The sequence below is a fragment of the Schistocerca americana genome, chromosome 8, assembly GCF_021461395.2.
Source record: "Schistocerca americana isolate TAMUIC-IGC-003095 chromosome 8, iqSchAmer2.1, whole genome shotgun sequence".
NCBI lineage: Eukaryota > Metazoa > Arthropoda > Insecta > Orthoptera > Acrididae > Schistocerca > Schistocerca americana.
The window spans coordinates 31,791,383-31,806,868 of NC_060126.1; the positions used below are offsets into that span (position 1 = coordinate 31,791,383).

The 15,486-nt window shown below is 43.3% G+C and overlaps 1 protein-coding gene across 2 annotated transcripts in view; it reads right to left on the reverse strand.

Annotated features, from left to right (window-relative positions):
• The window catches only part of LOC124544968 (alanine--tRNA ligase, mitochondrial), a 91,838-nt gene that overhangs the window by 53,543 nt on the left and 22,809 nt on the right, over positions 1–15,486 (reverse strand). For both annotated transcript variants that reach the window (XM_047123715.1, XM_047123716.1), the window contains exons 7-8: positions 12,296–12,443; positions 11,469–12,201 (exon numbers count right to left, since the gene is read on the reverse strand). In XM_047123715.1, the coding sequence (XP_046979671.1) occupies positions 11,469–12,201; positions 12,296–12,443 (881 nt within the window). The remainder of the gene's footprint in view (positions 1–11,468; positions 12,202–12,295; positions 12,444–15,486) is intronic.

Here is a 15,486-nt window from a genome sequence, read left to right on the forward strand (position 1 = left end):
CAAAACACAAAATTGAGGAAACCTGCTGAATTGAGGGAAATGTTAAAATTCCCCAAAATATGAGCAAAAACACAGGTACGTGGCATTTATGATTAAAAATTGCAGTCCTCTCCAATACTTTGTACAGAATCTGTTTAAGTGAAGGAAATTAATTGTAAAATACAATCTTTACACAATAATTCGTGGTAAAGAATTTCATCAGTTCTTAAAAAATCACAAATGTGTAACAGCAAGTAAAATGTCATCAAAAATTGAAACTGGAATCTGGGTACAAGGTAATCGAGCTATTTTCCTACATGCTATGACCACAAATAGTATGTTCAAAACACAAGTTTTCAGAATTCTTTGTGCTCACCCAGAAAAAGGCAAAAATTATGAACACGTTGAATTAAACTGAAAACATCACAGCAACTAGGTGGTTAAACCGTAAGCATAAACGCGGACATCTGCTTAATGACAAACTTTGTCACCACTTTTGTTATTGTTTAATGCACTTCATATGCTCACCATTGTTAAAGTGTTATTTTAGGCTTGATGTGAGAAACAGACTCTTGAAAAAATGAATTTATTTCCCCTATTGAAGTCAGAGGCTTATTAGAAGTCAGCTGAGTGAATTTCCGTACGCTGTGTAAAATGTAAATTTGAAAGAAAGTTCAGTTGCTATAGTTTTGCTTCATGACTTCTATCACTGCTTCCAACCTGTACGATCTATAGTGTGTGGTGCAAAGCACATACATGAGTAGTGTATGCAGTTGTAGCAATTGTATCGTGTCAGATTTGAAGTTGAAAGACTTTAAAAACTATTGCAAAACCCTTGTTTTATTTCTGTGTGACATCTCTGTCATAGCACATCTGCACGAAAAATATATTTTCAGCATTTCACAAAATGCTTTCACGCCTACCTGCACTCCTGCCATTGAGGGACTACTCCCCCTTTCCACTCATACAGTAGGCAAGTTTATGCTACATGTTTTAGCGTGGTGTGGTGGCTGCCCTGGCTATTGGGTGATTAACGAGTCGCCAGCCAATAAGAGTTCATTAGCCGGAAATGAGTGATGTTTCCTCGATTATGACTGAGCATATTCTTCAAGACCCAGTGTTGAATTTAAAAGGTCGATGATTGATACTGTTGCTGAATACAGTACATTGGAAATACGTGCAAAAAGATGAGACTGTGTTATAAGTGGCGCAAGAAAAGTTGGTGGCTGAGCCCCTTTGTCACATATTGGCTCGGTCCGTAACACTTCACATCGATTATCTTGTTTTTTCCATTACCTCTGCAACCTAGCAGTGGTTGTAACATAATTGCACAGTTAAGCTAAATGTTACAAGTGATGTTGACAACACTGATCGTGGATTATGTCAGCATTTCCTCCCTCACTTCTGCCCTCTACACAACGACCTAAAATATTCCCTTAATTCTACCACCACCTGTGGTGTGAACCATCTGTCTTTTGTGCCACTCATAACACATTCAGTCACATCAAATGTCAATAGGAAGAAAATAGTATGAAAATGAGTGAGACATCGAGTAAGAACTTAGAACTGAGGTAAACCTTATAAAATTGGAGAATTTTTAGTACTGATCTTATGGGTTTTTCAAAGAGGCTACAAATTTATGGTGTAGAATTGTGAAAAATGTAAAATCGGAGAATGTAAAATCAAACTTTCACTGTATCTTCTATTTGCAGAAACCCTTTTCGATCTTCTTAGAAGATGATCACAGAAAGAAACTGGATATATCAACAGCTTTGTCTATGTCAAATTGGTATGGCCATGTTTTGTAACCAGTTGCATTAAATACTTATTCTGAACAGGTGCAGTTAAACCTAACAAGCATCCACTGATGTAATTCCAAAGACAGAGCATTCTATTCCAAGGCTACATGGTGAAGTATCAACAGATTGTAAATTATACTTATAAAAACACTCTTACAAAACATCTTTATAATAACTGCTGATCCACTCTCAAGAGGAAATGACAGGAAGTACTGACAGATGCAACAGGTGCAACCATTCTTCAAACCACAATGCATTTTTTTCTGCACTGGAAGTTTATAAGCGAAATGAGCTGTTCGTGGTGTGCACATTGTTCGACAATCCAGAAATGTCTAAAACCTAGTTGCCTGTGCAATGCTGTTTCTGTGTTTCTCTGTAATGTTTTATCTAGCTATGCAAGGGAACTAACTATGGTAGGAGGAAACAGTTAATCACAAACCACTAAGTATTATTTAAAAAAAGAAAGAAAGAAAGAAAACAAACACACGTTTACCATTATTTAAAAGTCCTATAAATTAAATAAAAGTCATGCAATAGTTTCAAAGGATATCTGGAGCGACATATAAACAGGAAGTATACATGGACAAGAAAAAAAAGTTCCCGGATTTCCCGTTTGAAAATACACTTTCTCCTGGGTGAAAATACACTTTTTCCTCGGCGCTGTAAAACTTATCAATCCCTAGTATGTTTATGGTTTTCTACACAGGCGTAGAATTTTCCGGCACTTTAGAAACGAAACCCAGGGGGTGAGGGGGTGGGGGAAACAGGTTTTGGAAACATCTTTGATGTGCAGCAACATGTACACTACATTTTTTCGTGTTACGGAGGTATAAATTCAAATTCCACCAAACACCGCATTTTACTTTCCAAAGCAATGAATTCGAGACTGCGACGCACTTTTGTAAGCCAGTCATAGCTCACGTCACGTGATCTCGCCAGCTGATGACAGCACAGGACACGTGATGTCGTCAACCGATAGCAAGATTACTCTTAAGTAGCGTGAACGCACAAAAAAGAAAAGTTAATGGTTTAAATTAATATAAATAGTGTTGCTACAAGAAAGACAAAGCTTTCACAAATAATATTGGTCTCGAAGATTAATAAGCTGCAAGAGAAGCTAAGCTTCCACATATAATGCTGATCTTTTTGCGCGTGTTACACTTTAAGATACATCACACAAACGTACCAGTAAAATTTTTAATAATTACGTAAATGTCTGATCTGGGCTCGAAATTCTTCTAGATGGTCGTCCTCAAAGAGTTGATTTTTAAATGAGAGTCAAACGCTCTGTGATTTAAGATATCAATTGTACATTCTCACACACTGTTCAACTTGTGTCAAACGAAATTTACTTTGAAAGTAACACTTTTCAAACAACATTCGCAATATTTTCCCATGACCTGTTAGAAATTGATTCGTTGCAGCAGTTGCCAGAGAGCCCCAGGTAACAGGCGTCGTGAACCATACTAAAAAGCATAATTCGGCATAAAGTGCACAATCCTATGTCCAGATTCGGATGTAAATTTTCTTGAGTACCAGCACTGTATATCATGTTTGGTTCTTTATTATGGCACTGTTGTTGTTGTTGTGGCATTCAGTCTGAAGACCAATTAGATGCAAGTCTCAATCCTAGTCTATCCTGTGCAAGCCTCTTCATCTCCGCACACCTACAGTAACCAACATCCTTTTGAATCTGCTTACTGTATTGGTGCCTCAGTCCCACATTACCAAACTGACTATACATTTATGCCTCTTTTAGTCAAGTTGTCCCACTAGTTTCTTTCCTCCCAAAATCAAATTAGTAAATCCACATTAGTTAGTGATGATGTCAACTTAGCGAATCATAGCAGACTGACAAAGATATGCAGACACCGTTGAAGTCATTAGCGTTTGGAACAACAGTCACAGAATGAAACACGAAAGCATTGACAGAAATGGGTATTAACAATGAATAGGCAGGAAAATCGTAGTTCCTATTTCTTCTGTTGACCAAAGAGATCTATATTTGTTGAAGATGTCGAATATAGACATCGACAGTCTGCTGTTGCAAAGTAAGGAGACATTCTGGTGGTCTGTTTTAGTTCAGTTTTAGGCTGTTCAGTTGATAAAATTACTTAAATAAAAGTAACAGTATTTTTGTGAACTACATCATCATGTGAATTTAAAAATATATTTCATATAAAAACAAAGATGAGGTGACTTACCGAACAAAAGCGCTGGCAGGTCGATAGACACACAAACAAACACAAACATACACACAAAATTCAAGCTTTCGCAACAAACTGTTGCCTCATCAGGAAAGAGGGAAGGAGAGGGGAAGACGAAAGGAAGTGGGTTTTAAAGGAGAGGGTAAGGAGTCATTCCAATCCCGGGAGCGGAAAGACTTACCTTAGGGGGAAAAAAGGACAGGTATACACTCGCACACACGCACATATCCATCCACACATACAGACACAAGCAGACATATTTAAAGACAAAGAGTTTGGGCAGAGATGTCAGTCGAGGCAGAAGTGTAGAGGCAAAGAAGTTGTTGAAAGACAGGTGAGGTATGAGTGGCGGCAACTTGAAATTAGCGGAGATTGAGGCCTGGCGGATGACGAGAAGAGAGGATATACTGAAGGGCAAGTTCCCATCTCCGGAGTTCGGATAGGTTGGTGTTGGTGGGAAGTATCCAGATAACCCGGACGGTGTAACACTGTGCCAAGATGTGCTGGCCGTGCACCAAGGCATGTTTAGCCACAGGGTGATCCTCATTACCAACAAACACTGTCTGCCTGTGTCCATTCATGCGAATGGACAGTTTGTTGCTGGTCATTCCCACATAGAATGCGTCACAGTGTAGGCAGGTCAGTTGGTAAATCACGTGGGTGCTTTCACACGTGGCTCTGCCTTTGATCGTGTACACCTTCCGGGTTACAGGACTGGAGTAGGTGGCGGTGGGAGGGTGCATGGGACAGGTTTTGCATCGGGGGCGGTTACAAGGATAGGAGCCAGAGGGTAGGGAAGGTGGTTTGGGGATTTCATAGGGATGAACTAACAGGTTACGAAGGTTAGGTGGACGGCGGAAAGACACTCTTGGCGGAGTGGGGAGGATTTCATGAAGGATGGATCTCATTTCAGGGCAGGATTTGAGGAAGTCGTATCCCTGCTGGAGAGCCACATTCAGAGTCTGGTCCAGTCCCGGAAAGTATCCTGTCACAAGTGGGGCACTTTTGTGGTTCTTCTGGGATTGAGGGGACGAGGAAGTGGCTCTGGTTATTTGCTTCTGTACCAGGTCGAGAGGGTAGTTGCGGGATGCGAAAGCTGTTTTCAGGTTGTTGGTGTAATGATTCAGGGATTCCGGACTGGAGCAGATTCGTTTGCCACGAAGACCTAGGCTGTAGGGAAGGGACCGTTTGATGTGGAATGGGTGGCAGCTGTCATAATGGAGGTACTGTTGCTTGTTGGTGGGTTTGATGTGGACGGACGTGTGAAGTTGGCCATTGGACAGGTGGAGGTCAACGTCAAGGAAAGTGGCATGGGATTTGGAGTAGGACCAGGTGAAACTGATGGAACCCAAGGAGTTGAGGTTGGAGAGGAAATTCTGGAGTTCTTCTTCACTGTGAGTCCAGATCATGAAGATGTCATCAATAAATCTGTACCAAACTTTGGGTTGGCAGACTTGGGTAACCAAGAAGGCTTCCTCTAAGCGACCCATGAATAGGTTGGCGTACGAGGGGGCCATCCTGGTACCCATGGCTGTTCCCTTTAATTGTTGGTATGTCTGGCCTTCAAAAGTGAAGAAGTTGTGGGTCAGGATGAAGCTGGCTAAGGTGATGAGGAAAGAGGTTTTAGGTAGGGTGGCAGGTGATCGGCGTGAAAGGAAATGCTCCATCGCAGCGAGGCCCTGGACATGCGGAATATTTGTGTATAAGGACGTGGCATCAATGGTTACAAGGATGGTTTCCGGGGGTAACAGATTGGGTAAGGATTCCAGGCGTTCAAGGAAGTGGTTGGTGTCCTTGATGAAGGATGGGAGACTGCATGTAATGGGTTGAAGGTGTTGATCTACGTAGGCAGAGATACGTTCTGTGGGGGCTTGGTAACCAGCTACAATGGGGCGGCCGGGATGATTGGGTTTGTGGATTTTAGGAAGAAGGTAGAAGGTAGGGGTGCGGGGTGTCGGTGGGGTCAGGAGGTTGATGGAGTCAGGTGAAAGGTTTTGCAGGGGGCCTAAGGTTCTGAGGATTCCTTGAAGCTCCGCCTGGACATCGGGAATGGGGTTACCTTGGCAAACTTTGTATGTGGTGTTGTCTGAAAGCTGACGCAGTCCCTCAGCCACATACTCCCGACGATCAAGTACCACGGTCGTGGAACCCTTGTCCGCCGGAAGAATGACGATGGATCGGTCAGCCTTCAGATCACGGATAGCCTGGGCTTCAGCAGTGGTGATGTTGGGTGTAGGATTAAGGTTTTTTAGGAGGATTGAGATGCAAGGCTGGAAGTCAGAAATTCCTGGAAGGTTTGGAGAGGGTGATTTTGAGGAAGAGGAGGTGGGTCCCGCTGTGACGGAGGACGGAACTGTTCCAGGCAGGGTTCAATTTGGATGGTGTCTTGAGGAGTCGGATCATTAGGAGTAGGATTAGGATCATTTTTCTTCGTGGCAAAGTGATACTTCCAGCAGAGAGTACGAGTGTAGGACAGTAAATCTTTGACGAGGGCTGTTTGGTTGAATCTGGGAGTGGGGCTGAAGGTGAGGCCTTTGGATAGGACAGAGGTTTCGGATTGGGAGAGAGGTTTGGAGGAAAGGTTAACTACTGAATTAGGGTGTTGTGGTTCCAGATTGTGTTGATCGGAATTTTGAGGTTTTGGAGGGAGTGGAGCTGGAAGTGGGAGATTGAGTAGATGGGAGAGACTGGGTTTGTGTGCAATGAGAGGAGGTTGAGGTTTGCTGGAAAGGTTGTGAAGGGTGAGTGAGTTGCCTTTCCGGAGGTGGGAAACCAGGAGATTGGATAGTTTTTTGAGGTGGAGGGTGGCATGCTGTTCTAATTTACGGTTGGCCTGTAGGAGGATGCTCTGAACAGCCGGTGTGGATGTGGGAGAGGAAAGATTAAGGACTTTTATTAAGGATAGGAGTTGACGGGTGTGTTCATTGGCTGAGTTGATGTGTAGGTGAAGGATTAGGTGGGTGAGGGCAATGGATTGTTCAGTTTGGAACTGGTATAGGGACTGATGGAAGGAAGGGTTGCAGCCAGAGATGGGAACTTTAAGTGTGAGGCCTTTGGGGGTGATGCCAAATGTCAGACAAGCCTGAGAAAATAGAATATGGGAGTGTAATCTGGCTAGGGCGAAGGCATGTTTGCGGAGGGAATGTAAATAAAACTTAATGGGGTCATTGTGGGGGTGTTGTGAGGGTGACATGGTATTAGAAGGTGGAAAGTGTAACATGAGGTGAAATGAAAATGAAAATAAAAATATATGGGGAGAGATAAAGGTGAAACGGAAAGAAACTGGAGATCTGGAATGAAAAAAGGCGAATAGGTGTTGGTTACAGCTGGGCTATGTTGGACTTGGGTTGGTAGACAACGATGTGCATAAAGGTTAGGTGGTTGTGTTGCCGCCAAAACACGTTAAAGGACGGAGAAATTCGCGAAAATTTCGAAAAAACTGCGTGTAGTATATTAAAAGGAGTGGTATTGTGGTGGCAGATTATGAAAATGAGGCTAACAATTGTCTGACGAAGAAATAATCGCGTTAAGACCTGTGGGAAGCGGCTAAAAATGATCAGTGGTGTGGGAAAAACGGATATGGAAATAAAGCGAAAGTTCTTAGAACTGGCCGAAATAGTTGTTTAAAAGGTGAAAGGAGCTGTTTGTGAACTAGAAACGGTGGATATTATAGCGGCGGTAGTGCTGAAAGCGGCAAAAAAAATTTTTTTGGTTATGGTTTGGAAGTGGGTTACGTATTATTGAGTATATATATATAGGTGGGATAAAATAGTATAGCAGATTACAGCAAAAAGGAGAAGGTGAATACAAAGTGAAACTACTGGCAAAAACAGAAAGAGGAAAATAAGACGACAGAAAAGATTTCGAAATGCAACAGTGACAATAACAAACGTAATTGTTGGATTCAAATTAATGATATCAATATATGGAAGGAAACATTCCACGTGGGAAAAATTATATATAAAAACAAAGATGAGGTGACTTACCGAACAAAAGCGCTGGCAGGTCGATAGACACACAAACAAACACAAACATACACACAAAATTCAAGCTTTCGCAACAAACTGTTGCCTCATCAGGAAAGAGGGAAGGAGAGGGGAAGACGAAAGGAAGTGGGTTTTAAAGGAGAGGGTAAGGAGTCATTCCAATCCCGGGAGCGGAAAGACTTACCTTAGGGGGAAAAAAGGACAGGTATACACTCGCACACACGCACATATCCATCCACACATACAGACACAAGCAGACATATTTAAAGACAAAGAGTTTGGGCAGAGATGTCAGTCGAGGCAGAAGTGTAGAGGCAAAGAAGTTGTTGAAAGACAGGTGAGGTATGAGTGGCGGCAACTTGAAATTAGCGGAGATTGAGGCCTGGCGGATGACGAGAAGAGAGGATATACTGAAGGGCAAGTTCCCATCTCCGGAGTTCGGATAGGTTGGTGTTGGTGGGAAGTATCCAGATAACCCGGACGGTGTAACACTGTGCCAAGATGTGCTGGCCGTGCACCAAGGCATGTTTAGCCACAGGGTGATCCTCATTACCAACAAACACTGTCTGCCTGTGTCCATTCATGCGAATGGACAGTTTGTTGCTGGTCATTCCCACATAGAATGCGTCACAGTGTAGGCAGGTCAGTTGGTAAATCACGTGGGTGCTTTCACACGTGGCTCTGCCTTTGATCGTGTACACCTTCCGGGTTACAGGACTGGAGTAGGTGGCGGTGGGAGGGTGCATGGGACAGGTTTTGCATCGGGGGCGGTTACAAGGATAGGAGCCAGAGGGTAGGGAAGGTGGTTTGGGGATTTCATAGGGATGAACTAACAGGTTACGAAGGTTAGGTGGACGGCGGAAAGACACTCTTGGCGGAGTGGGGAGGATTTCATGAAGGATGGATCTCATTTCAGGGCAGGATTTGAGGAAGTCGTATCCCTGCTGGAGAGCCACATTCAGAGTCTGGTCCAGTCCCGGAAAGTATCCTGTCACAAGTGGGGCACTTTTGTGGTTCTTCTGTGGGGGATTCTGGGATTGAGGGGACGAGGAAGTGGCTCTGGTTATTTGCTTCTGTACCAGGTCGAGAGGGTAGTTGCGGGATGCGAAAGCTGTTTTCAGGTTGTTGGTGTAATGATTCAGGGATTCCGGACTGGAGCAGATTCGTTTGCCACGAAGACCTAGGCTGTAGGGAAGGGACCGTTTGATGTGGAATGGGTGGCAGCTGTCATAATGGAGGTACTGTTGCTTGTTGGTGGGTTTGATGTGGACGGACGTGTGAAGTTGGCCATTGGACAGGTGGAGGTCAACGTCAAGGAAAGTGGCATGGGATTTGGAGTAGGACCAGGTGAAACTGATGGAACCCAAGGAGTTGAGGTTGGAGAGGAAATTCTGGAGTTCTTCTTCACTGTGAGTCCAGATCATGAAGATGTCATCAATAAATCTGTACCAAACTTTGGGTTGGCAGATGGAGCATTTCCTTTCACGCCGATCACCTGCCACCCTACCTAAAACCTCTTTCCTCATCACCTTAGCCAGCTTCATCCTGACCCACAACTTCTTCACTTTTGAAGGCCAGACATACCAACAATTAAAGGGAACAGCCATGGGTACCAGGATGGCCCCCTCGTACGCCAACCTATTCATGGGTCGCTTAGAGGAAGCCTTCTTGGTTACCCAAGTCTGCCAACCCAAAGTTTGGTACAGATTTATTGATGACATCTTCATGATCTGGACTCACAGTGAAGAAGAACTCCAGAATTTCCTCTCCAACCTCAACTCCTTGGGTTCCATCAGTTTCACCTGGTCCTACTCCAAATCCCATGCCACTTTCCTTGACGTTGACCTCCACCTGTCCAATGGCCAACTTCACACGTCCGTCCACATCAAACCCACCAACAAGCAACAGTACCTCCATTATGACAGCTGCCACCCATTCCACATCAAACGGTCCCTTCCCTACAGCCTAGGTCTTCGTGGCAAACGAATCTGCTCCAGTCCGGAATCCCTGAATCATTACACCAACAACCTGAAAACAGCTTTCGCATCCCGCAACTACCCTCTCGACCTGGTACAGAAGCAAATAACCAGAGCCACTTCCTCGTCCCCTCAATCCCAGAATCCCCCACAGAAGAACCACAAAAGTGCCCCACTTGTGACAGGATACTTTCCGGGACTGGACCAGACTCTGAATGTGGCTCTCCAGCAGGGATACGACTTCCTCAAATCCTGCCCTGAAATGAGATCCATCCTTCATGAAATCCTCCCCACTCCGCCAAGAGTGTCTTTCCGCCGTCCACCTAACCTTCGTAACCTGTTAGTTCATCCCTATGAAATCCCCAAACCACCTTCCCTACCCTCTGGCTCCTATCCTTGTAACCGCCCCCGATGCAAAACCTGTCCCATGCACCCTCCCACCGCCACCTACTCCAGTCCTGTAACCCGGAAGGTGTACACGATCAAAGGCAGAGCCACGTGTGAAAGCACCCACGTGATTTACCAACTGACCTGCCTACACTGAGACGCATTCTATGTGGGAATGACCAGCAACAAACTGTCCATTCGCATGAATGGACACAGGCAGACAGTGTTTGTTGGTAATGAGGATCACCCTGTGGCTAAACATGCCTTGGTGCACGGCCAGCACATCTTGGCACAGTGTTACACCGTCCGGGTTATCTGGATACTTCCCACCAACACCAACCTATCCGAACTCCGGAGATGGGAACTTGCCCTTCAGTATATCCTCTCTTCTCGTCATCCGCCAGGCCTCAATCTCCGCTAATTTCAAGTTGCCGCCACTCATACCTCACCTGTCTTTCAACAACTTCTTTGCCTCTACACTTCTGCCTCGACTGACATCTCTGCCCAAACTCTTTGTCTTTAAATATGTCTGCTTGTGTCTGTATGTGTGGATGGATATGTGCGTGTGTGCGAGTGTATACCTGTCCTTTTTTCCCCCTAAGGTAAGTCTTTCCGCTCCCGGGATTGGAATGACTCCTTACCCTCTCCTTTAAAACCCACTTCCTTTCGTCTTCCCCTCTCCTTCCCTCTTTCCTGATGAGGCAACAGTTTGTTGCGAAAGCTTGAATTTTGTGTGTATGTTTGTGTTTGTTTGTGTGTCTATCGACCTGCCAGCGCTTTTGTTCGGTAAGTCACCTCATCTTTGTTTTTATATATAATTTTTCCCACGTGGAATGTTTCCTTCCATATATTAAAAATATATTTCCATAGAAATTACTGAAAAATTAACAGGTACTTTTAGAAGTTGTCAACTTTAGTTTGGCTACATCTGCAAGAGAACATGATAGAACTGATACTTTCAGTAACTAACATTTTTACTGCAGACTTTACACAAAAACACTACTGTACCAAGAGTTTCAAAGAACAGTGGTAACATACATGAAACAATGATAAAGTCTCCTTTGTTTTGTCAGATAAACTGCAGAAGTAAGATAATGAGTCACATATGAAACAGTGAAGTAAAACACAACTTACCACTGTTTGTATCCATTACAATTTTGTGCAGAATGTAGCCTTGGCAGTTTGTTACACTGTTAACAGCTACTTTCAAACCATTTTGCAGTTCCATATAGCCACTATCACTTTCCTGGCCACCAGCTTCATGATAAAAGTTAGACTTGTTTAAAATTATCTTGGATTCTATTCCTGGCTGTGTTCTTTCTACACACTTCCCATCTACTACAATTGCTTGCACACTGCACTTCAAATAAGGAAACATATACACACCATTTTCTTTAGAATACATATATTTATATTGATCTTCTGTAGCATAAATTCCATTCTCCCTTAACTGAAGTATGGTGTCATAATTCAATTCATTTTCTGTTGCAACAGTGAAACCTTTTTTAGTCCTTAACTTAGCATTGTCAAGTTGCACATGAAAACCTTCCATATCTACACTGATTCCTTCTGCATCTGCTAATTCTCTGATATGTTTCTCATCTAGACCATATGTGTCATACAATTTAAAGACAACACTGCCTGGTAAAACAGGCTTTTTTCGTATCCCAGCTTCCCCCTCTAAATCTTTCATCAGGTTTTCTGCAGCAGTTTGGAGCTCTTGGTACCCTAACACCAGCCCTGGCATTTCAGTAATGTCCAAAGAACTCAAGTGTGGCTTAGCATTAACAATCTTTTTCCATTCCACTGCAGCATTGTTTTCCAAATCAACAAGAAGCTGTTCTTCATGCCCAATGATTAACTGCACCTGCAGTTAAATATAAGAAAGCAAACGAAAAATTTCATTTACACTGGTAATCATTACAAATAATGATGATTACATTCATTTATATTAGCAATACCTGTTTCAGATTACTTGGGATTTCTGGATAAGCATCAGCAAGTGTCTCTGCAACATAATTACTCAGTTCACTCAATAAGGATTTTCTTGCATGAAAGTATCTTTCACCCACATGTATAGCTTTCCTGATGACACGCCTTAACTTCAGGCTGTGAACAACAACATTAATTATTCAATAATACCATTCTCTGTGAAAAATGTATGCAACAACAATACCTAAAAGTCACTGAACATTTTAATTGTAAACCAGTTGCTTAAATCTGCTACATTACAGTCTTTTTATAAAGAGAGAGACATTTATTCCAAGACATCCAGAAAAACCTACATAATCAGCTCTGTTTGCATAAGTACAAATTACTCATCTACTGTTAACTATTTTTTAAATCACCTTATATATTTGATTTATACAGTTGCTCACATAAGGTACTATGAAACTGTGTAGACATAGTACTGCAACAGGTTGTGTGTCACAGGTTGTTTTTCCCAAAATATAGTTCAGTGAAAACATTGTGACTACGAAAATGACTGAAAACAAATGTCAGGTATGATGGCCACATGGTCCTGATGAAAGATGGATTTGTCCAAAGAAATATCTAAGAATTCAGACTATTAATGTTATATCCTTAGAAAAGGAGTCAAGAATCCATTAAATAATAAGAGAGGAACATACCAATGATGGGACTAAGCGAGATATGAAGGAAAGGATATAAGATATGGCACATACGAAATAAGAAATGGTGTTGCAATAACAGTAGCTAAAGAACTGATGCACAATATTATGAGAAGGAAAGTTGCTACTCACCATATAGCGGATATGCTGAGTCGCAGATAGGCACAACAAAAAGATTTTCACACCAACACCAACAATGGACACGCATAAGCGCGCACATACACACTTACGCAAACGCAACTCACAGACACATCGTGGATTTTCCATTGTTTGAATTGATGAACAAAGCACTTAAGGTGGAAAATGTATGTAACAGATGATAATGGAAGGAATAATAGGATGATTCACAATGAATGGGACAAAATGAAAATATTCCTCTGATTACGGTAATGACCTCAGTTCAGAAATACAAATATAGACTGAAAGGTTAACTCCCACTGTTGCTATGGACATTCACAGACATTCAATGTGGGCTCCATTTGTGACACAGCAGACGTCTATCCAGTACTGCTTTTCTGACGTAGCCCGAAGAATGGAGTTAATAGTGCTAACTGTTTGATACCTTACTGCTGTGAGTCCCGCAGAAATAGGGTGGCTGTGGTGTCGCTTTACCAAACTGCGTTAAAAACTAAAACTATCTTTTAACACTTGTTATTGATTTTTTTGTGTTTTCTGCAACACAATACACCTTTTCTATCAGGGATCTCACAGCATTGAATGACAATGGTGACTTTCCATTGTTTCATTGTTGCCAACCTAAACTGTGAGAGTTAACCTTTCAGTCTACATGTGTATTTCTGAAATAAAGTAGTTACTGTAGCCACAGAAATACTTTCCTTTTGTCCCATTCATTTTGAATCACACTGTATTCTTTCTATGACTCAGGATTATGCTCCTCAAACAGGATGCAAAACAGATGAACAGGATGAGTTTGTCACTAAACTGTAGGGTACTGTAACATATATAAAGACTGTGATTATAAAAGACCTTAATGCTACAGCTGGGAATAATAGAAGAGGATATTAAACAGCCATAGAAAGCCACAGAATACCACAGAAATGAGGAAGGGGACGCATTACAACGAACATTTCTGAGAAATAAGTGCACAATTGAAACTTCCTGGCAGATTAAAACTGTGTACCCGACCAAGACTCGAACTCGGGACCTTTGCCTTTCGCGGGCAAGTGCTCTGGTAGAGCACTTGCCCGCGAAAGGCAAAGGTCCCGAGTTCGAGTCTTGGTCGGGCACACAGTTTTAATCTGCCAGGAAGTTTCATATCAGCGCACACTCCGCTGCAGAGTGAAAATCTCATTCTAAAACATCCCCCAGGCTGTGGCTAAGCCATGTCTCTGCAGTAACCTTTCTTTCAGGAGTGCTAGTTCTGCAAGGTTCGCAGGAGAGCTTCTGTAAAGTTTGGAAGGTAGGAGACGAGATACTGGCAGAAGTAAAGCTGTGAGGACCGGGCGTGAGTCGTGCTTCGGTACCTCAGATGGTAGAGCACTTGCCCGCGAAAGGCAAAGGTCCCGAGTTCGAGTCTCGGTCGGGCACACAGTTTTAATCTGCCAGGAAGTTTCATATCAGCACACACTCCGTTGCAGAGTGAAAATCTCATTCTGGAAACATTCCCCAGGCTGTGGCTAAGCCATGTCTCCGCAGTATCCTTTCTTTCAGGAGTGCTAGTTCTGCAAGGTTCGCAGGAGAGCTTCTGTAAAGTTTGGAAAGAAGGAGACGAGATACTGGCAGAAGTAAAGCTGTGAGGACCGGGCGTGAGTCGTGCTTCGGTAGCTCAGATGGTAGAGCACTTGCCCGCGAAAGGCAAAGGTCCCGAGTTCGAGTCTCGGTCGGGCACACAGTTTTAATCTGCCAGGAAGTTTCATATCAGCACACACTCCGTTGCAGAGTGAAAATCTCATTCTGGAAACATTCCCCAGGCTGTGGCTAAGCCATGTCTCCGCAGTATCCTTTCTTTCAGGAGTGCTAGTTCTGCAAGGTTCGCAGGAGAGCTTCTGTAAAGTTTGGAAAGAAGGAGACGAGATACTGGCAGAAGTAAAGCTGTGAGGACCGGGCGTGAGTCGTGCTTCGGTAGCTCAGATGGTAGAGCACTTGCCCGCGAAAGGCAAAGGTCCCGAGTTCGAGTCTCGGTCGGGCACACAGTTTTAATCTGCCAGGAAGTTTCATATCAGCGCACACTCCGCTGCAGAGTGAAAATCTCATTCTGGAAACATCCCCCAGGCTGTGGCTAAGCCATGTCTCCGCAGTATCCTTTCTTTCAGGAGTGCTAGTTCTGCAAGGTTCGCAGGAGAGCTTCTGTAAAGTTTGGAAGGTAGGAGACGAGATACTGGCAGAAGTAAAGCTGTGAGGACCGGGCATGAGTCGTGCTTCGGTAGCTCAGATGGTAGAGCACTTGCCCGCGAAAGGCAAAGGTCCCGAGTTTCATATCAGCGCACACTTCGCTGCAGAGTGAAAATCTCATTCTGGAAGTGCACAATTGGTATAGGATACAAGAAGAAAAAAGATAGTCA